Source organism: Pantherophis guttatus, chromosome 1 (genome assembly GCF_059756535.1).
Source record: "Pantherophis guttatus breed Tessera chromosome 1, ASM5975653v1, whole genome shotgun sequence".
NCBI classification, from domain to species: domain Eukaryota; kingdom Metazoa; phylum Chordata; class Lepidosauria; order Squamata; family Colubridae; genus Pantherophis; species Pantherophis guttatus.
Genome location: NC_142063.1, coordinates 228,203,938 through 228,231,060, shown reverse-complemented (window position 1 = coordinate 228,231,060; position 27,123 = coordinate 228,203,938). Strand labels below are relative to the sequence as shown.

General features: G+C 35.4%; 1 protein-coding gene across 4 annotated transcripts in view; it reads right to left on the bottom strand.

The window, feature by feature from the left end:
* ADGRB3 (adhesion G protein-coupled receptor B3) overlaps positions 1–27,123 on the bottom strand; it is a 502,073-nt gene that overhangs the window by 256,303 nt on the left and 218,647 nt on the right. For all 4 annotated transcript variants that reach the window (XM_034431977.3, XM_034431978.3, XM_034431980.3 and 1 more), the window contains 3 exons: positions 22,097–22,291; positions 9,844–9,912; positions 7,627–7,735 (listed from right to left, as the gene is read on the bottom strand). In XM_034431977.3, the coding sequence (XP_034287868.1) occupies positions 7,627–7,735; positions 9,844–9,912; positions 22,097–22,291 (373 nt within the window). The remainder of the gene's footprint in view (positions 1–7,626; positions 7,736–9,843; positions 9,913–22,096; positions 22,292–27,123) is intronic.

Sequence of the window (27,123 nt, the reverse complement as noted above, 5' to 3'; positions counted from 1 at the left end):
TCCCGATACATCACGTGACACTGCCATGACGACACGAGTTTGACACCCCTGTATCTGTACATTATAAAATATTTTCTTGGTTGTGCACCATAAGGGATAGAATGAAAAGTCCTTGTTTTCAATAGTCCTTGTTTGTACAGATATTTAGATTTAGAACTTGTTATACCTAGAGCTTCAATGGGTTTAAGCTGGGAGTTATTCAATAATCTGTTTTACTATTGGACAGTACAGTCACATTATTCAACAAGCTATTTCTCCCTCTTTTAAAATTTAATACTAATTTCACATCTGTTCTGCCCCAGCTACGGACCCCAAAGAACGCAGCACACACAAACCTTAGTTTACTAAATTAAATCAGTCTTTTTCAAACAAAGACTGTTAATTAACTTTCTTAACAGCCTACAAGAATCCAAAGAATAAATAATTCTAATCTTACTATGGTTGGCAGAAAGCCCAGAAGCAATTTGCAGGAAACTGATAAGAGAACTAAGATCCAGACATGAAGAAGAGCGAACAAAGTTGTTCCCTGCAAATTGCCTCAGTCTTAAATAAGCTAAGGGAGTGGCCAATTAGCCCCAAGCCTTACTCCCGAGGAGACCTCCTCCTGAGGAGTCACTCCTGCCTTTTGGCAGCTCTGCGCGCCCGTGCATCGAGAAGAGGCTCCTCCTCTTCTTCCTCTTCACTTATAGGAGCTTCTGGAGGTTCTGAAGGCCCTGGCTGAATCCCTGCCTCTGGCACCACATCTTCTCCAGCCTCCTCATTGTCCGATTCGAGTGCCAGCTGCACAAGCTGCTGGCGCAGCACCACACCAGCCTCCTCACTGTCGGAATCAGCTACTAGCTGCACAAGCCGCTGACGGGCCACAACATCTTCTTCTTCCTAATATATTCCTGCAAATGCAGGGTCCACTTTTTGGATCACTGAATGCTACTTTGCACGGTTAGCTGCGTCTTCAGGGTGCAGGCCCGCAGCTTGCATATCTTTGTTGATGGTGTCTTGTAGAATTGTAGAATTCACATATGCACAACTATTTGGAGAATATTTCATTGAGCTCACTCAGCTTGTCTGAGAATCCTATTAGCATATTGTAAAAGTATTTTGATCAGCTTTGGTGAAAGGCTGATTTAAAAAACTCTCATATATGATAGTCAGGAGACCTTGAACTGGAATATTAATTTATAAAACTGGAACATAGTGATTGATTAAGGATGCTTCATCATGGTACATATGTCTTTTGGTTTAAATCTACTCTTTTTGTTTTTGCTTTTTTCATCTTGTTGAATATTCCCAGAGATTCACAACTAAGGCAGTCTCCAATTATTGCAAATGAAAAATATAATACATACAATTTATTAATCATAGTTATAGCATTTATGAATTGTGAATAATTAAGTCTCTGATGCAAAAATTTTCCACCTTTCAAATCTAATACTTGTATGGCTTAGTTAGGCTTATTTTGGAAACTGTAGAAAACAAATACAAAAAGGCATTCTAGAGTTTTCAAATGCATAATAATTACAACTGATAGATGCCACTTTTCAAGAAAAACAAGGCAAAACATTCCCACTGCAACAAGGCAATCTAAATGCAAAAAGGCATTTCCTCATCTTTTTCCAGCACATTTTGATTAAAATAATATAACTTAATAGATATTTCAGCAGTTGAAACACAGGGCTGATCTTGTCTGACCTTGGCACTTAAAGAGTAAGGTTTAATTGTACTTCAATGGGAGATTCAAAGAGAATTCCAAAATTGTAGGCTTAACTGAGAAGTTGAAAAACAAACAAAAACCCTGAAAAAAGCAAGGTCAACAACTCACTTTTGTAATGCTTCTAAGGAAAATAATTGACATGTCCATGAAGTCACTAGAAGTGACTCAAACAAATGAAGCAGCTGTTATTAAGTAGAAGAAAAAGGGAAGGAGGAGGGAAATTTATTTAACGCAGGGGTACCCAAACTCAACTTTTTGACTACCAAGCCTTCATTAAAGGAAAACAATTTAATAAATACTGCTCTAATAGTACTACAAATAATCATCGTCATCATCATCATCATCATCATCATCATCATCATCATCATCATCATCATGCCCTTGAATAGTTTCATTGATCTTTAGGAGTCATTTTGGGAAACCCTGATCTAAGAAAAGATATTAATGATGAAATTAAGGACAAGAAATCATATACTGTATGACCACACACAAGACCCATGGTGGCACAGTGGTTAGAGTGCAGTACTGCAGGGCTAACTCACTGCTCACTCCAAGGGTTCAATTCTGAGTGGCTGAAGGTTGACTCAGCCTTCTATCCTTCTGAGGTCAGTAAAACGAGGACCCAGATGATTGGGGACAATATGCTGATCCTGCAAACCACTTAGAGACGGCTCTAAAGCACTGTGAAGTGGTATATAAGTCTAAGTGCTATTGCTACATGGCTTTGGCAGGCCCTCAATTATACTAGAGGAAAGTATTATAGAACGGCTTCTAATCTAAAGGACTTGCTTCTTCCAACAATTTATTACTATCATCTACTTTCCTTCCCAGCTTCTATTATAGATATGTGAATTTACCATTTAAGCTGCTCTCCTATACTCATTCCAGTTTAGTATTAATTACTTTTTTTAAAAAAATCTTGTCCCAACAAAGACACTTTTGCAACAGTTTGCAAGGTTTCAGTCCATCCAGACTGCAAGCCAACATATTCTTCCATTGAATAATTCCTTTCTGCTGTATGTCCTGCTACTTTTCCCTTCCAGGAGATCTAATGCCATCCTGTCTCTTGTGGGACCGTTTTCTTGGACACATATACTTTTATACATGTGAGTGTTCATTTGCATATACATATATAGATTCACAAAGTTAAATGTATACACTCAAGGTTAAAGCATCATACAGCGCATATAGAATGGTACAACAAGCATCTTAAAAAAATCCCTTTCTTTTCCAGAATGTCCTCTAGTAACTTTTCTTTTTCTTCCTATCTTTCTGATGTGTTCAACAGAATACATGTCTTGAGTATTTGGCAAGCAAATTCTGCCTCCTACCATAGTCACAGGCCATATGTGCATAATCTTTTTTTTTTTTTTTTTACATTTGAAATGGTAGGGGATCTGCTATTTTGAGTTACAACTCTATGCAGATTTATTTAAGAGGAAGCATACATCGGCATCTGTAGTAGAGGGCATGGTGAGGAAGGATATTGCCATGTAACCTCTAATCCTTACGTACTTGTATATAAGTATGGTGGTTGTATCATGCCATCATTTTGTCATCATCATGGTTAAGAAAACATGCCTGTAACATATACAACTATGTTTTTGAAGAGCATATGATACTCTTTATGAAAACATAATCAGAATAGTGAAAAAGTAGTTCAAATAGATTATGATAATAATAGTAATTTTTAACATGCCTGTTTTATATGCCTGTTTGGAACTGTAAGTAACAATTTGTAAGTGATAGCCCAGTTAGTTTGTGCTAAGTATTAAGATGTTTTGTGAATTCACAGTCTTTTCCTGCAGGCAATTGTTGTGATTATGCTTGTTAAATATATCACTGTTTTAGTCAAGCTGTTTACATAAACAATATCACTTCTTTCCTCTCTCCCTCTCCCTCTCCCTCCCTTCCTCCTTCTATCTCTCTCTACAGCAGCAGATTCTTTTTGTTTCTCTGTTAATCAGTCTTTTCGGAAATGTCTTTGGCTCAGAATTGATTTTACTGACATAAAAATTATGAACAGTGTTGTATGTCAGTGCCAATGCCAATTTTGCTCTTGATTGTTAGATATAAGAGAGGAGCCTCCAGCTTTTTCAACACGACAGAAGCATGTTGTATGATTGCTAAATCCAGTATATTTAATAGCTGCTTCCCTTTACTCTTTCAGATTCTATACTAACACTTATTAATTCTATTAACCTGAGATGTCTATTTAAGGCTATTCAAGAACTTATTTAGTAACATTCACATGTGCAGAACTGCCACAGCATTAGGAGAGGTTATGTCCCTCAACATCTTCTTCACTACTTAATTATGGCAAACAGCTATTTCTGCCTCTTCTATTGCATGAAATGAGAGCAAGCCACCTTAAAATAAATACAGCACCCACTAAATGTCATCCTTCAAAACACCTCCAAATCCATCAAGCCAGTAAAAAAATATCTCTATTCAGCACATCAAGCATCATTTTTTTCCTATTGCTTTGTCTTGTGAAAGCAAGGTTTCTGTGATTTTGTGATTTTTGTGAAATTGGCACTTCAATATAATATTTAAAGAAGATTTTTTTCTGATGGGAGATTTAAAAAATAGACCTAGATTACAAATCACCAATAGGGATTACTATATTTATGATGGCTAAGAAGTCCACTATGTCTATAACTAAAGTAAATAGTCTTTTTGAAATGGTGAAAACATTTTAAGACGTTGTGGTGATTGTCCTCATAAAACAGCTATAGTGGGGTAGGGTGGTGATTCACAAAACATTTGACATGGCGAGTATGAACATTTGTCAGAAAGTAAACTACCTGCTACCAAATTTTAGCCTTTGGGATATTCTCTATCCAGGGGTGAAATCCAGCAGGTTCTGACAGGTTCTGGAGAACCAGTAGTGGAGATTTTGAGTAGTTCAGAGAACCGGTATCGGAAATTTTGAGCAGTTCAGAGAACTGGCAAATACCACCTCTGTCTGGCCCCAGAGTGGGGTGGGAATGAAGATTTTGCAATATCCTTCCCCTGGAGTGGGGAGGGAATGGAGTTTCTGCAATATCCTTCCCCTGCCATGCCCACCAAGCCACACCATGCCACGCCCACAGAACTGGTAGTAAAAATATTTGGATTTCACCACTGTCTCTATCCGACTAATTCAATGACTGATGGTAATTATGTCCCATCAAGTCAATGCTGACTCTTAGCAACCACATAGACAGATTTTCATCAGTAGTACCTATCCCTAATCTGGTCCTTCAAGTATTCAAATGGTGCAATCATTGCCATTATAGTTGAGGCCATCCAACTTACTGGTGGTTATTCTCTTCTACCCCTCTCAGCATTATAGATTTCTCAATAGAGGTAGGTAGAATATACACAATATATTCAGAATATTACTTGAACCTGGTCATGTGTGCCTTAAGTGAGAACACTGGACTGATCTGTTCAATAATCCATTTGGTTTTTCTTCTTGGACTATATCCAAATCCAATATCAAAGTTTCCAAACATCAACACTCTTCTAATTCTGATTTTTCAAAGTTTAAAACTTTCTATTGCCTGCATGATTCTGCATGTGATTCTGCATTTTTCTTGAGTGCTTCACTGTTGATAGTCAATACTAAAAGGCAGAAGCTATCCGTCACTTCTGTATTTTCTTTGACAGTTCTAAGGGTGGTTGCTATACCCGTTAGTCTTCTTTATATTAATTTGTTCTTATTTACCTTTAATCCTACTCCCTCCTTTTTATGTGCATCTTGATTTTCATTCTTAGTTTACCAAATATTTTCATTTCCAGATACCAAAGTAATGTTATTAACATAGCACAGGTTACTAGTGTTTCTTCCTCCAATTTTAAAACCACATTCATCTTTTTCACTTTCCCTCAATATATATTTGGCCTTATCTCTTTGCTGACTTGGAGCCAGTCTGCTTTGCCGTGTTCTATCTGGGTTGTTGTTGTTGTTGTTGTTGTTGTTGTTGTTGTTGTTGTTATCATTATCTTTATTCATTAAATATGAAACTCAGTCAACTGAACATTCAAAAATGCATCACAAATACCACTGACGGGCGATAATGGTTGATACGGGTTTCTGCCAGCGTCCTAGGTATCAACCAAGTATCTTCTTAAGATGTACAATGTTCCAAGTAGCGCAGTTTTTTGCAGTTCCGCTGGTGTTATGGCAGGAAGCTGCAATTTGCTGATGTATGTTATAAAATTCTTGGACATGGTACCAAGTGCCCCGATGACAATGGGTATCACTGTTACATGTTTCATCCATAGCCGTGTAGTTTCGATGGCCAGGTCGCAATATTTCATGATTATTATTATTATTATTATTATTATTATTATTATTATTTAATTAAATTTGTACGTCACACATCTTGTTGTTCGAGGTGATTCTGGGTGGTCTATAGCATCCTCTAGATATAAGTTTCACATGAGGACAGTAAAATATTCTGGGATTCCTATTTTCATAAAGACATGCTACAGCTTGATATAGTCAATCTAACTGAAGGCCTTTCTGTAAGCAATAAACACATATTGATTTTTTTTTTAATTCCATGGCTTTCTTGATTATCTACTATGTATCAGCTATAATGTCCCTTATTCCTTGACCTTTCCATAACTCATAAAGAAGGATGCACATTTGGAATTCGAATGTTAATGAAGATATGGATGCAAAAGAATTAACTATGCTACATGTTTAAAATTAAAACAGAGTTTCTACCTAATACTTGTATTTAATTTGATATAAAGTCATCTGTGAATCAAATTCAACTCCTGATGACTTACATAGAGATAACAATGCAGTTGCCTTCATGTAACGTGAAAATGATTTGCTATTGCCTTTCTTCCAGGATATATTTTAACTCCCTAATTATAACAGATCGTTGTCCCAAAGCTGTTTTTTTCAGGAGGCAACTGGACTTTCTTGTTTTTTTCTTTGAAGACATTTCACTTCTCATTCAAGAAGCTTCTTCAGCTCTGACAGGATGGGGGGAATGGAAGGACTTGTATTCCTTGCAGACAGCTGGTCATTTGCATCCTTTTATAGCAGGAGTGTCAAACTGGCAGCCTGGGGGCCGGATGCATCATGCACAAACCATGCCCACCCCAGCTCTGCAAAGGGAAAACCATCGTAAAACATCACATGACGGCAATGTGATGCTGTGAGTTTGACACCCATGTTTAGGAGGGTTGTTGAAACACTTAGAGTTTTATATGTGTCCTCAGGGTCACCTGAGTAGGATACAGATAAACCTCCAAGTGCTTCAATGACCCTCTAAAAGGATGCAAATGACCAACTGTCTGCAAGGAATACAAATCCTTCCATTCCCCACTATCCTGTCAGAGCTGAAGAAGCTTCTTGGATGAGAAGCGAAATGTCTTCAAAGAAAAAACAAGAAAGTCCATTTGCCGCCTGAAAAAGCACCTTGGGGACACCCATGACCTGAATGACTGAGAATCTCTACAGACTTATAACAGACCATTGCTTCTTGGAGAAACTTTTGTTTATGAAGTCCATTTGATTTACTCACAAGGGTTTCCATTAAAGTGCCTTATATTTTAGTTTCAGAGGAAGAAATAACATAGCCCTTTTTGTGTAACATTATATATAACAGAATTGAAACTTCATTAGAAAAGCTGCAAAAGTAATTTCAGAGTAGGTTTATTTGCTCCTGTGATATCTGCAACTTCAGATTAGAAAAAAAATATTTTACTTCATAATCACACTGACTTTCAAAATGTCGATCAAAAGGGAACATAATATACATGCTTTGATGACCAATACAAAAAAAAAAAAATATTTGGAACAGAGGATGGATCTCAATCTTATTTATCACATAAATAATATTTACATGATATGACTTTTTAAGAAATCTTAAAGTATGTATGTGGTAAAAGACATTCCTATTTCTTACCTACATTTCCAGTCATTAAGTACGAATTCTGAAAGTCCATCATCCCCATTCCAACAATGTGTATAAAATCTTCAATCACCTGCATTAGTTCTATGGAGCCTTGGTAGATCTTTAGGAAGAAAAACAAAACGTTGCAAGCTCAGTAACTGCAGGATCCCAATTTGTACAATAATCACCAGCAGCATAACAAAATAAATGAATGCTAGAACAGTGGGGTTGTTCCATGGGTGCCTTTTCAGCAATAGTACATGCTCTCATGGATCAAGCTTGTTTTCCCCAAAAACATCTAAAATGGATTGGCATATGTGCACTGAAAGGTAGGGGATCTTTTGGGATATAAAGGTAAAGGTTCCCCTCGCACATACGTGCTAGTCGTTCCTGACTCTAGGGGGCAGTGCTCATCTCCGTTTCAAAGCCAAAGAGCCAGCACTGTCCGAAGATGTCTTCATGGTCATGTGACCGGCATGACTAAACGCCAAATGCATTTAACCCTAACCCTAATACTGTTACCTTCCCACCAAAGATGGTCCCTATTTTTCTACTTGCATTTTTTCATTTTTTACATGCTTTCGAACTGCTAGGTTGGCAGAAGCTGGGACAAGTAACGGGAGCTCACCCTGTTACATGGCACTAGGGATTCGAACCGCTGAACTGCAGACCTTTTGATAGACAAGCTCAGCGTCTTAGTCATTGAGCCACTGCGTGGTTCATATAATATAATGAGGATATAATGAGGGTTAAATGAGAATCTCCTGGGAGAAATAGAAGGGACTTGCTTGAGTTTCCTGATGAATTTAGCACACTGTTATTTTTTGATTCAGTGTATAAATTTACAGTCATTACAATGCAGGTAATTTTGCATTGCAAGTTCTTTTAATAAGAAATCAAAAGGAAAAAGTGTTCACTTTATGATAAAAAGAGTACAATTTTGACTATTCCATTCCTGGAGAGCAGTTATACAAAGTCAATTAAGTACGTGGAAAAATAGATGATAAATGGATATCAGCAAAAATTGATTTTTAAATTCTTAAAATCAAAAGATGAAGAAGCAATTGAATTAATTGTGCATTATTTCTGATTTGGCTTTTACATGCTAACTTTACACATATAATTTGCATATGTATGTTTTCAGATATTTTACTTTTGGACAAAGGTGGAGAACTGTTTTAAATAATTATTTTGCAACATTATTGGATGCATGTCACTCACTCAATGCAAACTGTCTTAAAATATAACTTTAAAAACTCATTATGGTAAATCTAAAATCCTACCAAATGATTTTTGAAAGTCTTCCTGCCAAATATATTATCTCATAAGTTATAAAATATGCATATATGGTTTATAGCAAACAATGAATATTAAATCTAATGTTATCTTGTGGAAAACCAGTCATTTCTTTCCTGACAACCTATCTTGTTATGTTATCTTTTAAGTATTCTGAATTATATATGTGCAAATATACTAAGACTGGGACAAACAAGGAAACTTCTGTCAATAACAAAGTTTATATCATGAAGTAAAGAAAGGTAAAGGTTTCCCCACTCCAGTTGTGTCCGACTCTAGGGAGCGGTGTTCATCTGTGAGTCATCTTTGTTTCTCAGCCAAGAGAACCAGTGTTGTCTGAAGACATTTCTGTGGTCATGTGGTCAGGATGACTATATGCTGAAGCACAAGGAACACTGTCACCTTCCCACCAAAGTGGTACCTATTTATCTACTTGCATTTACATGTTTTTGAATTGCTAGGTGGACAGGAGCTAGGATAAGGACACATGGCACCTTGTCACCTTGTCACGTGGCATTCAGGTCTTGAACCTGAGCTGTCAGTTTTTCAACTGAGAAGCTCAGTGTCTTTAACCACTGAGCCATCATACCCCCTTAATGTCCATATAAGTATATAAAAAGAGCACTGATGGAGCAGGCCAAATATCTGTTTTGTGTACCAGCAATTAAATACAAGCAGAACATGAAGTCTTAATTCTCTCTGATTCTTTTTCTTCAATAAAGTTGCCCTTCATCCTATAACTTCATGAGAACTAGCAATTATTCATAGCCTTGCAACCTATATATTTGACAATCCAAGAGATGAAAACATGCAGTCACTAGACGCACAGTTCTTGGGGGCCAGGTCAACTAGGATGATCTTTGACTGATGAATCAACAACAATCCTTTTGAAGCAGAAAACAGGGATGTGTCAACAGCACATGGGATATTTACCTGCTGTGCGTCTTCCCATTTTTCTTTGTTTTCTTCATCCAGAAGGTTGCTAACTATTTGAAAGAAGTTCTGAAAATTCAAGGAGACAATTACTTTTTATAAAAAAAATGATGCATCAAAACAATAAACTATTTTTGAAAAACACAATGAAGTCCTACATAAGCTTTGTAGGTAAATCTGATCATAAGCCATTTTCTTAAATCAGAAGTAGTCAATTTGGAACTCTTCAAACATTAGGGATATAGATCACATGCTTATTTGACTCTGACTCTGTATGTTGGGGCTGAAGAAAGAGAAGTCCAAAATATGTGAAATGCCCTGATTTCCTCCCCTAAGTCAAGAAAAGCCATGGTTTGTTGTTAAGGTATGCTTTTATGTGATAAACAGTAATGATGCTTACAACACTAGAATATTTGTCATGATAACCAGATGTATTAACTACTGAGTTTTGGGATCATTATTATTTAGCATTGAGTTCTGTTGCCATTACAGTTATTCATTAGCCTTTATGTGAGATATTTTAAGAAATCAGATCCGTTATGGCACCGGCCCTATGAGATCCAAAGGCACCCAACTTTCCTGGCCTTTTGGAAAGATGTGATGAACTGGTTCTTCCCCCAAAGATTGGGTCAGGTTTTTAGTTGAACTCTATATAATATGCAGCTGCTTTGTGAGTTCCATATGCTGCTTAGGTTATTGTATTATATATAATACAATTGTATATAATACAATACATAGAATATGTATTATATTATGATTATTTTTAATTTTGTATGTGGTATGATTGTAATTCTATGTAGGTATAGTGTATTGTATACTTATAGAGTAGATTGTTCTTAGTTGCTTAGGATTATATATTTAACGTGGGTGGATCTATAAATTCTCTAAATAAATATTTTTTTAAAAAAACATGTTTCAGACTGCACATTTCAGAAAGATATGCTTGCCATATCTGTGTTATTCTCTGGCAATTATTGTGTAAAAGTGAAAAACACATAATTGCTATAGCACCACCTGTAGCATCAGGATGTATGATTACAATCCTCTCTCTTTGTAAATAAATCAGTCCCAGAGGGTGTAGAAAAAAACTTTATTTAAAGAAAAGATAACATTGTAGAAAAACTCATTTTAACTTTAAATATTAAAATGTAGATGATCAGTGTTGTATAAGATGAAAGTACAGTGTTGTTGTGATCTAGGAAATCAGCAACTGCAAATTAAAAAGGTAAAAAATGAAATAGGAAATATAAAAGTAAATTGAACAAGCGAGCATACAGTAAGATGGTGTTGACCCACTGCCAGTAAGGAAAAGCTAAATTTTAGGGGATCAATAGCACAGATACCCTGAAGGTTTATTTCAAATTGATAGACAATGCGGTACCTTTAAAATGAGCCAAATCATCAGTGCTTTGATAATCAAGTTGAGTTCTACCCACTCAGCAATAACTATTTCCATTCAATAATCCCAGATAAAGATAATGGGAACTGGGAAACATATTTATTTATTAATCAAATTTATATAGCTTTAACTTCTTCTTTCTTATGTACAGTGGTATTTATTGCCATATTACTCTGTTTAGGATTATGTTATGCAGAATATCTTCTGAATATTTGCTTGAGTTCAATGAAGCTTACATTTTAGTACGCAATTTTCCATATAATCCTAAATAATTTGGTTCATTTATTTAAGCAAGCTTGGAAACATCTCACATAGCTCAGAGGTTCTCAACCTGTGGTCCTTGAACTCCTGGGGGAGGGGAGGATGCAATATTGACACAGGGGGTCTACAAAGGCTTGAAGAATGTTACGATTTAAATCTTGAGTTAAGTCTTGGTGGTTCATGGCCACAAAAGGTATTTAAAGGCAGTTCATGGTGAAGAAAAGGTTGAGAACCACTGACATAGCTCATAGTTTTGTTCTCTTCTAATAAAGATGTAACTAGATCCATTCATCGTTGGGATACAAAGCCAACAAAGAAATGAAAACAAATCAGACCCAAGATAATTGATTGTTTACAAAGGCCTAAAATGGCAATACGCCATTCTATAGCATCAAGTTATAAGGTAGCATTTTCCTTTCAGTTTCTGCTTCTAGCTATGGTGTTTGCACTGGACAGCCTTTCTATTGCCAAATTAACAACATTTCCCAGGACTAAGAACAAAGACATCCTTAATCCTATCCATGTAGTTTATGTTTATGTAGTTCTCCTACATAAAAAGCAACTACAGAATAACTAAGCATTGCTTTTTCTGCGCATAAATTGTATAATGTGTGCCAATGTACCACACATACGCACAATGTATGAGGTTGCTATGGTATATAATATTCTGAGACATCCCAAATTCTTGTCCCAATTCAGAATCCAGGTCAAAATGCAAATTAATTGATTCTACCAGATGTTACTTGGGACAGAATTGGGTGATGATATTTATTTCTAATTACTTTATTACCAAGATTTGAAACTTCATCATACTTGAACAGGAGAGCTAGAAGAAATGTAGACTTGATAAATGCTGTGCAATATGAATAGGAGGAAGAACAAAATCCCCCGCATTTCTATGATGCATTGAAAGAGAGGTACAATGTGAACAATACTGTATCTGAGCTTTTGAATATTTTGCATACAGAATCATTCAAAGTTAATCATTGAACTACCCTTTCATTAAAATAATATCCAATAATACCTTGAAAGTACTCTAAAGTATTCTGCCACTCTACTGTCATCACCCACCCACTCACACCTTCAAAGCCCCAACATACTCCAAAAAGAATAGAGCAGATGGTGCAGAAGGAAGCAGGCAATAGCAAAAGCATCCAGCAGCAGCATCTCACAGCAGCCCACCTCTCAGCCTGATCTTAGCATCCATCAAAAATCCAGTCCTCCAAAAATATAACATCAAAATCGACACACCACCCAAAACCAGTCCAAAGAACCACTACCAAAATAGTGCAGCTACCAACATGCTGTCAAATGCTATAACACAATTAATGATGTATTTCCCCTCAATAGCTATCTTTCAGCTTGCTGCATTCTGGTCCAGTCCAGCCCACTCCTGAACCTCAAACCCAAAATGTCTAAGCTGCCAGAAACAGTCTAGTTTATACATACATACATACATACATACATACATACTTACATACATCCACTAGGGAAATTTATCCATTAAAAAATTGCACAAACACACCATGTAACAATGAGGCTAGCCCAAATGTATCTCCTTCCCTCTTCACTATCTTTTATTCCATTTATATTCCTTTTTAATGTATTTAGTCCTAATACAAATACTTCTCTGAAAAAAATTCCTGAACATATTTTCATGTGTAGTACATACTTTTACTGGAAGATTTGAAGCAGCAGGAAAATAAAATATCTGCATCTATTCATCTGCAGCCATTTTAGTTTGGTTTAAGACTGGGTTTCAGCATGGAGACAGCACATGCCGGCTGATGATTTTGGCAGAGCTGTGTGTGTGTGTGTGTGTGTGTGTGTGTGTGTGTGTGTGTGCGCGTGCATCATTTGCTTCTGGTTTCCTTGGTGGCTTTCAAGATAGCTTATCATGGTATCCTTCTAGACTAGCTGAGGATTTTGGGAGCTGAGGGCACCATGTTATAGTAGTTCTCCTCCTTTCCTGATAGTTAGTTTGTGCTGGTGTTGGCAGTGGTTACATTTTTGGGTTCTCATCTGTAGTGTGCCTTAAAGCTCAGTGCCGTAGCTCCTCCTACGGCGAGCCTATGGCACGTGTGCCTGAAGTGGCACATGGAGCCATGTTGCCTGGCAAGCGTGGCAGTGCCCGTTCCTCTTCTGGGTTTCTAGTGCACAAGCACGCCGACAATCAGCTGGCCTTTGTGCATGCAGCAGTGTTGGAAACTGGAAGAGCTGGCTTTTGTTTTCCTGCGTGAGCATGCATGCCAGCCAGGTGATCGTTGCCTATGCATGCGTGCGAGAAACACAGAAGAAACCAGAAGTTCATTTTCGGGCACATGCATGCACCCTGGGCAGCTCCTTTTCTGGGTTGCGGCCCAGACGAATGCCCGGAAGTGCTCCCTTTTTGGCACTCGGTGCCGAAAAGATTCACCAGCACTGTCCTATAACATCTATAAAATCTATTAAAAAAATGTCTGCGGGAGATCATGCTCTACTTCAGGGTTTGTTATTTGCAATCTATAGGTGATATTCAGTTGCAGATCAAAATTCCAGATCAATCAAATGATTCTGTCAATGTTCTACCCTAGTAACTGGAAGCTGTAGATCTAGATAAGGAGGAACAGACTCAAGCTCAAAACCTAGTGGCTGTTGATTTTTGATTCTACTTAGAGCTGGGGACTTTCCAGCCTTAGTCTTTGATGGGGCTCCACTCCCTTGCTCTAGACTGGTGCACAATCTGGGGGACATCTTGAACTCAAAGCTCTTACTTGGATCAGTGAAAATACAAGCAGTCTTTGCCTAGCTCCAACTGGTTTGCCAGTTGTACCCAATTTGCATTGGGAGCAATTAAATCTTCCCATAAGATTTAAATCGTCCCATAATTGGTACTGCCTTGAAGACCATTTGGAAGCTACATTAATGTAAGCTTTAAAGAGTTATTCTGGAATCAAGCAACTTCTAACTTTCATTAAAAAAAAATAACTCAGGATACTTCATGGCAATTGACAAATTTCCAAGTTATCTGTTGGGCAAAATTATGTTAAGTAAGGTCCCACCAGGAAATTTAGACAGAACATGATAATTTTTTCTTCAGAAATCAGTGAAAGCACAAAGGATCCTTGATTTGAGCCAAATCTTGACCTGATCCTAACTTTAAAAATGATAATATGATGTTGGAAGAGAACATAATGCAGATTCATAATTCCATGCCAAAAGAAATTGATGAGAAAAGAAACACAAGATGGAAAAAATACTTAAAAATGAAGATACTCAAAGGTCAATAATTCTAATAAGGAAAAAAAAATGCAGGGCATTAGAAAAAGCCAATGTGGATACAGTATTGAATTAGACCATTGGGATAAATTATGGGAGAAAAACTATAAATTAATGATGTCAGCTGCCTACAAGGAGAACCTTTAGAAAATGTTCTACCTTTGGCATTTACCACCAGCCAGATTGGCCAAGATGTTTTCAAATTGTTCACCTGATTGTTGGAGATGTGGTTATAAACAGGGAACTTTCTACCATATGTGGTGGACTTGTCCCAAGGCTGGGGAATATTGGCATAAGATAAGAAAATGTTTGGAAGAAGTAACTGAACAAAAATCAAATTGAAGCCAGAATTATTTCTTTTGGGCATTTTAGATTGGAAAATGAGTAAAAAATTTCAGTATATAATATTACACATATTAATGGCACCCAGAATCGTTTTTGCACAGAATTGGAAACAGGCTGATATTCCTTCAGAACCAATGATAATAAGAAAAATATATGAGTGTGCAGAAATGGATAGGCTGTCTATGGAATTGAAAGAGAGAGAATCTGAGTACTATCAGATTTGGAACAGATGGTATACCTGGCTTGAGAATAGGAGTAAAATTAATTTATAAAATGTATAAAGTGTAATATATAAACTATATAATATTGATGATAATATGATTGTAGATATTATTATAAGTTAAATGATGATATAATATAGGATAGTAAACCATAGAAATAGAATTTATGTAAATATGAATATTATGGATGATATTGATGCTGATATGGAAATGCTGTAATGAGCGTAAATTTGTGTTTTGTGTTTTAAATGTTGGAAAATTTTAATAAACATATTTTTAAAAAAAGAAAGAAAGAAAGAAAGAAAGAAAGAAAGAAAGAAAGAAAGAAAGAAAGAAAGAAAAAGCCAATGTGTTTGAAGAAAAAAAGTTTTAGTTAAAAAAAAATCCCAAAGCCAAGATGCAATGATGTGGTATAAGGAGGAACAAATCACCAAGGATGAGCTCATACAAGTAGCAGATTTATAGAGATGAAATCAAAAAAAGCAAACACAGTGAGCTGAGATTAGCAAAGGATGCTGAAAACATTAAAAGGGTTTCTTCAAATACTACAGAGTAAAAATAAAAGGAAGACAAAGAGTACACCAGCTACTGTCTGAAGATAGCAAAGGAAACCCAAAGGTGCTTTTTTCAAGAAGCAAGAAGCTTCTTAAGAGCTGAAGAAGCTTCTTGGATGAGAAGCAAAACGTCTTCAAAGAGAAACAAGAAAGTCCAGTTGCCTCTTGAAAAAAGCACCTTTGGGACAACTGTGACCTGGATGATTGTGAATCTCCATAGACATATAGCAAAGGAAACACATCAAGGAGAAGGCTAAGCTACTATTCTGACTCATTTTTTTCCCTTGTGAAAATGATATATGTTCTAGTAGACGGTTTGTGAAGAACTAGTTCAAGTGGTAGGATCCCACTGAAGCTCCATACAATATGGCAGGAAATACATAATGACTTTAATGAGTTCAAATCTCTAGGGCTAAGTGGACTGTACCCTAGGATGTTAAAGGATCTCACCAATTGGTTGACCCAAAATCTAGCTGTTATATTTGAGAAATCCCGAGTAATATTTAATCAAAATCCAGGCATTTAACTTCACATCAATACCGGGGAAAATTCTATAAATGAGTGCTTTGTAAATAACTTGGATGCAATGACTGATTCCTGGAAATCCACATATATTTGCAAATAAAAAAGATTAAGCTCATTTTATATCTTGAAGGTGTAACTTCAAAGCCAAGCCAAAGCCAAAACCATACAATTCATCGTGTCTTCAGAAAAAAACATTTATCAAAGTACCCATCTTTTGATTACAGACCTAAAGAAGAGGCTGAATATATTATTTTGGAAAATGAAAACTAGGTCAATTTGTATCAAAATAAAAGAAACCCTACATTCTTCAGCATTCACAGCTTTGTAATGGACTTCCTTTTATTGCCAATTGAAAAATATCACATGCATATAGAAGGAGTAAAAATCAGATAGTCACTTTCTCTGAAATTATTTATTTCATGGAGAAAATCTTTCCCTTTTATGTCTGTGGATACTTAATCAAATATGCGCCCCGTCATTTAGTTCTGATGGAATGTGCATTCATGCCCAATTGCATTATAGCCCTACTGATAAAACTAACCTGATGCATGGCCCACATTTTATTCTTCAAAGAGAAATGAAACTGCATAGAATGTGAATGGAAGTAGATCTGGGGTAATTAGAATGCAGATCTATTTTTTTCTGGTAAGTAGAGTTAAAGCCTAAGAATCAGGCACACAAAAAAAATTGACTGTATTCTTTTGTATTTTTAAAACCAGTTAGCTCAATTTCCAATTATAAAAATGATTTCAGTGTTTCATAGGAGATTCTAATAAATGAGATTGTCTGAATTATTATTGCCCTTTTTATGTATCTATTATCTGGGCTCCATGATAGGACTGCTTTGAGCACTTTTAATATAAGCTGTTTCCACCATATTATAGTCCCCTATTTGTATATTGGTATATGCTGGATTTGCAAATTTCCTTACATATACATAAAAGGTCATGCTGGATTACACTTAAAGTACCATTATAGATTGATCACAGAACAATTTATGAATGGTATTTTATAATTTCATTTTCAAAAAAATGCACACTTAAAAAAAAAAAACACCTGAATTTTATGATAAAAATTAGTTACCAATAAGTCATCTGAGATTCCTGCCAGGATTTTATTTTAATGTACTTTATGCTCTGCCTTGCCTAGAATGCAAAATAATAATAATAATAATAATAATAATAATAATAATAATAATAATAATAATAATAATAATAATAATAATTGGAGCCCTTGGGGCAATACCCAAAGGGCTACCCTGCTATTTAGAAATTCTAAATTTGCCAGACTTGAACATTTTGACTCTACAAAAAACCACCTTACTCAGAACAGTTTAAATCCTCCGACGATACCTTAACAGTTCCTAGGTCCTTGGTTTGGACTCGAGCTGCTGAGCTATTAACCAGCCTCAAAGGCTGTGAATCTCACTAAAGAGTAACCAATAATAATAATAATAAAATAATAATAATAATAATAATAGGTAGACATATTCCAGTTCTGGTTTTGCTTTAAGTCTCCTTTGAAAAATTACAAAGTATAACCATTTTTTTCTTCAAAATTTAGGTATCATTTTCTTGAATAAATCCTAATACAAGTTTATTCAAGGGCAATTTTGTATGCCATATAACAATCAATTAGTAATTAAAGTGATTTAATCCAAGTAACTAATTAGGAAATATATTTCACCTAAATGTGTAAGCAGCAGCACAAAGTTCTCCCTTACTAGCGTTCCAAAATGGTACTACCAGAGAGCATCAATAGTTATGGTGTTCTGTAGGATAGCAGATTACAAAAATGAATCAGCCACATTTCAACACTTACTATTTTGGCTGATCCTAATCAATTGAATTCCAGGCTGTGTAGCATTTAGGGATGTTCATTCATTTCACTGAATTTGTATGTGATTTTATCTCACTGTTCATCCACACTGAATACTCAAGACCATTCTGAATATTCAAGACCACTAACAATAATTAGAATATAAAATACAAATCAAACATGAATTTGTGTTCATCATTGTTAAAATTATTAACAAATCAAAGCCTGTTGGACAAACTGTCCTTTGGCTAAAGACATAGACAGTGAAAACACAAAGTGGTACAAAGTTGTTGCCAGGGGGTGGTGGTGAGAGTTTATTGGGTTCTGCATTTGGGGTTTTACTACCTGGAGTCACTGTAAATTGGGTGGTCATATAAATTTCATCAACAGAAAAGAATATTAGTAGCACAGGATTCAATGGTGGGGTCCTTGCTGCTCTCTGAACTTGGTTGTTTTTTTTTTGCAGATGTTTCATTACACTGATGATGTTACCTAGTTGGGCAATAAAAGGTCTTCAAGAAAACAACCAAGCTTAAAGGACACCAAGGATCCCAAATATATATTTTTTTCTTAATAAATAAATAAGTGCATTCCACAGTAAGACCACTTTCTTCAAAAGAAGATTGCTTTTCTTGCAAATGAATGGGTCTCTGTAATTTGGAGTTGAATTGGAGTTCAGAAGAGCCCTCCCCTCCTGATTTTACTGTCTGTCTAGGTTTTCAACAAGAGACAGTCAGACTTTAGGATATTCAAGTCTCAACACCTTAAATTAAGGCTGTGAGAAGATGGCAGTTGGTATAGATCACGGGCGTCAAACTTGCGGCATCACATTGCTGTCATGTGATGTATCACAACATTTTTTCCCTTTGCAGAGCTGGGGTGGGTGTGGCCTGCGTGTGACACATCCGGCCTTCAGACCACCAGTTTGACACTCCTGGTATAGATTATCATGTATGGATAGCTATTTATTCTGGAACATACTGAGTAGTCTACCTGCCAACTTTTCAATCATTTGAAGTTTCTACACACTTTTCAGGACTTACTAGACAAAAATAGAGTGCTATATTCAAGATGGGATAAAACCAAATCATAAACAGCCAAATCCCATCAACTCAGGAGTAAATGGCATGAACACAATTGGAAAAATTGTGCAGTGATAAAGCTGACAATGTCCTGATAAGATTCTGATATCTAAGGACCAAGAAGCTATTAACAGAGTTGCTTGCATTTTGTATTGTCCTTACAATGATGAGCTAAGGGGATGGAGGACTGCTATAATGAACTGCTGCATATTAAAATTTATCACTACAGTTCTAATACTGAGCATTGCGTGAATACTCTTAGCACTTTGAAATATTGACCAGACAGAGGCTAAACAAAGCACTATCACATTTATAGGTTGCAGAGGAAGCATTGCAGCTGTTATTTTTATATTGGTATGCTGTAGCAAGGGAATGTTTTAAGAAAAAATGGTTTTAATTAGCATTTGCAACAAACCAATTAACCAACCAGAAATGTTCCATTCCTTGCTCACAAAGCCAGATACGCAAACGGTTGCATGATTAATTCTTAGAATAAAATATTTGTCTATTAAACAGATGCCCATGTTCTTCGTGCACAGAAATGTAGCAATATTCCATAACAATTCTAAGCCTGAGGTCATTTGACAAAATTAGCATTCAAGGAACATCTAGGAAAATTTTATCACTTTGAATGCTTTATTAATATATTTACTGGGTATGACAAAATCTCATCTGAATGGTTATAGAAATTTGGAAACAATTTATGGCTAATATGTTTTTTAATCTCCAACTTTGGTGGCTATTTATTTATTTATTGAATTTATATTGCCGTCTATTCGCCTATGGCGACTCAAGGTGGCTTACAAAATAAAAGACCACATTTAAAACAATAAATGTGCTATTGCTTGTTATATGACTCTATCATCAAAAGTGAACAACGTTTGGTAGAACAAGTACCCAAAACCAAGCCTCTTTTTAGTAGACTAGGATGCTCTAGAATGGATAAGACCTTAAGCTGAATGGAGACACATAGTTTACTTGAGATATTAAGAAAAGAAATCTGAGAATTTGTCATTGGTGCCTGTGTCATTCTCTGTAGCTGATGACAGAAATGATATGCCTTATGTAATTATTTTGTATGTCCGTATTCAAGCAACCGTGAAATATGATCACTGTTTTACAGAGGTTGTTAAGTTTATGAGTTTTGCTGTTGTATTTTAAGACACTGGTCAGTTGAGCCATACTTAGTAACTTCCTCCAGTCTTTTCAGCTTCTTTGGTGAAAAAAGCATTAATTTTTATATTGTAATACTGTTGACAATAACTTAAACAAGCTAGACAAGGCTTAGATTTGATATACTATACAATAACGTTGACTGTACATACATCGTTTTTATAGCAATTTCGATTGCACGTAATCCTAAAAGGTCATAATACTCAGATGTGGAATAGTGCTACACTACTACAAGTTTCACATTCTAATGCAAATCCCATCCCTGCCATGTTTATATGACATCTCCCAAGTTTGAAAGAAATAACAGTTGCAAAGCTGTATCACTATAGTTAAAATGTAATAACTATTTTTTTCACTGTAACATATGTGAACAATGTCTAAGATGCTGGCAGCAGGGGGAGTATTTAGAACATAATGATTTCATTAATATGAAAAACAGGAATGCACTTCTGCAAATGTAATAATTTTGTGACAACAAAAAAAAGAAATCTGAACAGGGAGTTCAAACATAATGATAAAAAAAGAGTCTGTGTTCCAATCTGCAGCATGCAAAGCAATTTTGGGAGCATTTTGATGTCAATATGATGATACCCTCACAGAGTCATCATCATGCCACAATTATGTACTTGCATCCCAACCATGTCATCATCCCAACCATGTCATCATTGACACACATTTTTGTTTATTTCTTCCCAACTCAACTTCTCTGAGTATTTGTTTTTTTTAAATAGCAATTTATTATTGTCTTTCAAACCTAAAAAGGAAACTAGTTGAAATAGTTTTATAAATCTGATTTAGAGAACAAATGCAAAACTTGATTAGACATTCAGAAGCAATGTTGAACATTGGCTTTCTTGAAACTGGAAATTAAAGAGAGTTTTGACATATTTAATGAGAAAGGACGATTTAAACTCAAGACTTCATCCTGAAATAGGCTTTCACCATGGTAACTGAAATGACTTTTACTGTAGTGTTTGCATACACAGGTGAGTACTGGCACAGGATGATATTGTATTGTTCTATGCATATCATGTCATAGGAATTTCTGGCCAAGGGAATTAATGGGTGCATGAGTGAGCCAGTGAGATTTTTTAAAAAATCTGTGCTTGTTAGGACTTTCGTAGTTCAACACTGAGCAATTTGTGTTGATGACAGCAATAAGTAACATTGTTAAAACAATCTATCATTTATTATGTTGAGTGAACTCAACCAACATATACACTGGATGACAAGAGTTCTCCAAGATCTTATGAGCCATTCTGTTCCTTTATTATTTTTTTAACTGGAGATGTTAGGAACCGAATCTTAGTCAGCCTGCATGTAAACCTTTTTACAAGTCAGTTTAGTCTAGTTAAGGCTAGAAACCAGGAGATTCTAGAAACTCTAGGATGTTCTAATCTTGCCATAGGTATGAAAGAAGGCTGGGTGACCTTGGGCCAGTCATTCTCTTGCAGCCCAACTCACCTCACACAATTGTTGTGGGAAAAATAGGAGGAAGAATGAATATTCAATATGTTTTCCACTTTAGGTTGTTTATAAAGGCAGGATATAAAAATATGATAGTAATAATAAATACATTGTTTTTTCATATTGTTTCACAACTATGGTTTCACATACCTGAACACCATCTGATGCAGGGATATAACTTGCTCTCTTGAATGTATCTGTAACATTTCTGAGAATTTCCACAGAAACTAAAAGATCCCCTGCGTAAAAATTCTTCCTCTGAGTTAAATCCAAGAGAGTCTTCGTCACCTGAGACATTCCTTCACCAGCCAGTGTCCTCTGTCCTTTCGCAAGATGTTCTTTAATCTATAAATAATAAAGGAAAATAAAAACATTAGAATCTATTCTACTACATATTTTTAAAATGCTACAAAATTATTTTGGAAAGGGTGAGAGGGGGGTATAAAGCTGTGGCCTTAATTTCATTTTGTGATTGCTTGTTTTGAGACCTTCACACAGTTAGAACCTTTCCTGAAGTTTCATTGCATTATTTTCATTATTCATCTGTGTTCATTTTGGTGTTTGGGTTTTTAAGGATAGTGTACTGTATGTACATTAAAATTACACTAAAGGGAGATACGATGGAACAAATGTTAGGAACTTCTGCTATAAACATTTCCAAGTTCAAAAACTCTACTGTATAAATTGCTGGGTAAATGCTTCAAGTCAAAACATTTATACTGCCCATACAGATCTTTGTGTATTTACTATGACACTTAGGAGCATGGAAATAATCAAAAACAGACTCATCTGCATTCCCGCAGCTCCCTCCTACTTTTAGCTCTATGCTTACAAGTCCTAGGTTTATAACATTACTGACATAATTTGCAGAAATTATGTAAAGTGTGTGTGTGTGTGTGTGTGTGTGTGTGTATTGGGGGCTGGAAAAACCACACAAAAAGCTGGTGCAGATCTAATGAACTGGAGAATCTGGAGGAACATTATTTTTTTAAAAAACCAGCTGTAGCTTTATATGGAGCTTTCATACATATTTTCTATGAAAACCAGACATCACTGCACAAATAACCACTTTATGATAGCAAATAACCACTTTATGATAGCAATCTACATTCTATTCAAGACACTGGCAGAGCATTGATTTATAGGTTCTTTTATATTATGTATGTCATAGAGATAAGTGTGAAAAGAATAGCACAGTAGAATCTGACTGACTCAGGCTTGCTGTAGTTTTGAGTAATTTATCCCCTAAGATGAGTGACTGATGGGATCAAAACATGCTGGAATTTATTTTGGTACAGCATAATAAGTTCTATTTTACCCAGCTGATTTCTTAAGAAGCAAAATCCAACTCTATGCAATTGCCAGGTGACACTCTTCTTTTTTTCTATCTCCCTTGATGTTTCTTTTGAATTTAAATGGACGATGTGATCTAAACCACATAGAATCACTCTATGGGGCAGGTGGGCTGTTTCTAAGTGTGATTTACAAACAAACACTTTTAAGAGGAATAGATGGAAAAATCCTCTTTTTGTCTATGTAACTGGACTTGATGTTTGAAGTTACTATAGAACTTATCCAAACAGTCACTGTTGCACGTGGAAATGGTGATATCTCCTTGTTAAAAGAGAGGAACTATATATTGCCATTCACATATATATGAGAGCTTTTTATTGCATATTTTCTGCTCTGTTGCCCCCATCTTACATATCTTATTTGGAAAAGGACCAACAACAGGACCAGCAGAATAAAAGATAAACAGGGGAAAATCCAGTGGCTTCAAAGGGGGTAAAAATAAACCAACAAATTGAGTAATTATGACATGAAGTCAAGGGATGATGATAAAATATACCTTCTTAGGGGGAAAAAGACAACCTTGAAGTAAACAACAAAGGGACTCAGAATTGTATGTAAAAGAGCAGAGTCTATTCTATCCAAAATTGTCCACTGAGTAGATAGCAAGGTTTATACTACTCTTTTCTACATAATTATTGTTCTACATAACAATCTAGTAAGTAAAGTATATTTTATCTCCTTGATTGTTTTTTTTTTAATAATAACAGAAAATGTCTTTGCAGTCCAATAAAATAAGTGGTTCCTTCACTTGGTATTAGATATTTTGAATGCAAAATATATAGAGATGAAAACACTTTTGTGGCTTTGACTATGAAATATTTCCAAATTATGCACAAAAACATTAGATACTCTTTTGGAAGAGATTATTTTGTCATCAATAAATCAGTAGATTAAAGATACTGTCAAGATATTTTGGCAAGAGCAATCCAAATTCAGTTAACCATGCTATCTTCTCTTTTGTTCCTGTGGCAAAGGTGCATTGGGTTTTTAGTTACAATCAAACTATTGCTTTATTAATAATTTAATCGAGATCTTTTAAGATAGAGAATTTAAGGACAAATTATACAAGTCCCTAAGTCTATGAGTAGAACTCCAACTGGCTCAAGTACAATAATAACATTCCTCATGAGTTAAATTTAATCACAGTGTGAAGCAGTTGTTTTATTGTAGGTATTTCTACTTACAAATATTATTTGCCATTTTGATTCTATCACATGGGGCTGCTTATATTTTATGACTCTGTAAGGAACTTCCTTCTTCCCTTCCCTTTTCTTGCTCAGTAAAAGCTGGCAGTCAGGCAGGGAGGGATTTTTAAAAATATAGACTTTACAGGATGGGCTACTCTCTTGAGCAATAACCCTCCTTCCTTCCTTCCTTCCTTCCTTCCTTCCTTCCTTCCTTCCTTCCTATAAACAATTCTTTTGTCACTATAATTTTCTGCAAGGTATGTTAGGCTGAAAGAAACTGAAGATTTAATAACTCTTGAACTTCAAAGTTCACCAATTATATTTATATAGAGCCCATGCACCTGTGATTTCTGCAGGGCTGGTTCTTGCCTTTGCCTCATTTCCAACTGTTCTGTGACTAACTACAAAATGTTGCCCTTCCAATTCAAGGTGCCTACAATACAATTCAATTTAATACAAGGTAGGATGTTGTTAAAGGCAAGTTATATCAAATGATACTTATTTTGGATAAAATGTATTTTTGCTTCTGTTATGTTTATGCTTTTGTAGTTCCAATCTTAATATGTAATTTGAATTATTTACTTTTAAGTATATATTCATATGATGTTTTGATTATAATATCAATGTGAATAGTTTGGTTACTTTTTGTAACTGTTAATGAAGAATTTTGAAATGTGCTAATTATCTTCATCTTTGAATTCCTCCAAGCAATTGAAAATACTACTTAAAACAAACATGTGATTGTATAGTTGCTAAATTGTATAAAATAATTATCATTGTTTTCCCTTTATATCTAGACAAGGTAATAGATAGTCAGACAATTTTGTTTAATTTTACAAACAAAGCTATTTTGTTTGGAAAATAAAATAGAAGTTTGCTTATGTTATAAAATAAGTGTTTTTGATTCCCCCCCCCCTATTTTGTATCATATTGAGCATGGATAACCATGGGTAAAAAAGAATAAACGGAAGAATCAAGTTCCTGTAATATTAACCCAATGGAAATTGATAAGGAAAGGCCAAATGAGTAGCAATAATGAGCCACATGAAACAAAGTTGAATGGAAATAAAGATTGAAAGGGTACGAGTAGAAATAGGAGAAGAATTTAGGATAATCCTCCTCTATTCATTTGGCCATTCTTACGATTGAAATTCTTTTTCCTATACAAGCCTCAATATTTAAATACATTACCTCAACCCTTTTTAAAACCATTAGCCATTGCCAAGATATTGCCATTGCCAAGTCCTTGTTCTTCGATTCAGTATTGACCAAAACAGACAGATTCCCATAATTTCAATAATTTTACGTAAAAAAAATATTGCTGTGTTGTCTTAGCAAGTTGTATCTGCCAATTTTATAGGGACAGCAGTCTTGCCTTCTGTGGCATATGTTTACCCTGTATGAGGTTTTATGTCCAAAATAACAGATGGCATGATGCTGATTTTTATAGCTAGATGGCTCCATCAGTTTTCCCACAAATATAGTTATTAAAAAAACCTAGACAATGCCTACACAAAATTCTTAAAACAGTTTAGAAAATTTTGTATATTTTTTTTATGTAAAGCAATATTACATTATGTTTGGAACCTATCTACCAATTTTATAGGGACAGCAGTCCAGAAATCTGTTATGGAACCAGTTTTATGGAACACCATTAAAAATGAACAATGCTATGTCCTTGTTGGTCTGTTATTCGGCAAGTATAAGTTACACAGATGCATCTACTCCAAAAGCTCAAGTTCCCTCTTGAACCCAGAGCCTGTGGAATGTCTTTAACTTCGCTGTTTGTGAAATGTCTGTGCTACCCATTTTTATTTGGACTGTAAGCAAATAATTGTTTTCAATCCTATCTCTTAATATTGCAATTATCTAATATTAATCCTGTTGACACTGAAATGCTGTGTGAAGAATTTGCCTTCTAATTATGTTTAATCAAGGAGAACATCTTTAAGAGTTTGTCTTTTTTATCTATATAATGCGAGTTGACAAGAGGAAGAATCAAGGAGGAGGAAGCTGAATTTCAAAAATCTAGGTTGAATGGTTACTTTTAAAAATGGTATGTTGACAGATAAAACTTGGGGCCAAATGATATGGTTCTTCTTATTTTAGGAAACGAAGGCTTGGGGTGATATATTGTGACTGTATTTTAAATACACTCAGGCTGTTAATCTATGCCATGGTTCTTTGGGTTTATATTAAGATTAATTACTGTCACTTGGGTGGGTATGCAGATAGAGACATAGCAAAAAATAATTAATCTGTGAACTGTATCTGCTACACTGAACGTCTTTCGGAAATTGGTGGAGGAACTGTTAATAGTTAATTATCCAATCACCTGGATACTGTTTAACACTGTCATTGCCACACTATTGATTTTTCTGGCTTTTTACCTTAGCTAGCTGATTTTCTCTTCCTTTTAGTTCCTGCATCCACATAGGAAATTCTGTGAAACCATCCAATTGTGATTTATTCATTGTACTATAGTTATCCAATTTAGTGTAGTGTGCAAACCCAGTATATCTTGATATTTATCTGTTTATTTAAATGGATTATATGGCTGTTTATCTTGCTATTGGAGAAAGAGTAAAGAAGGCCAGGAGTATATACTCCATAAAGGATCACCCAAGCCATGTAGGT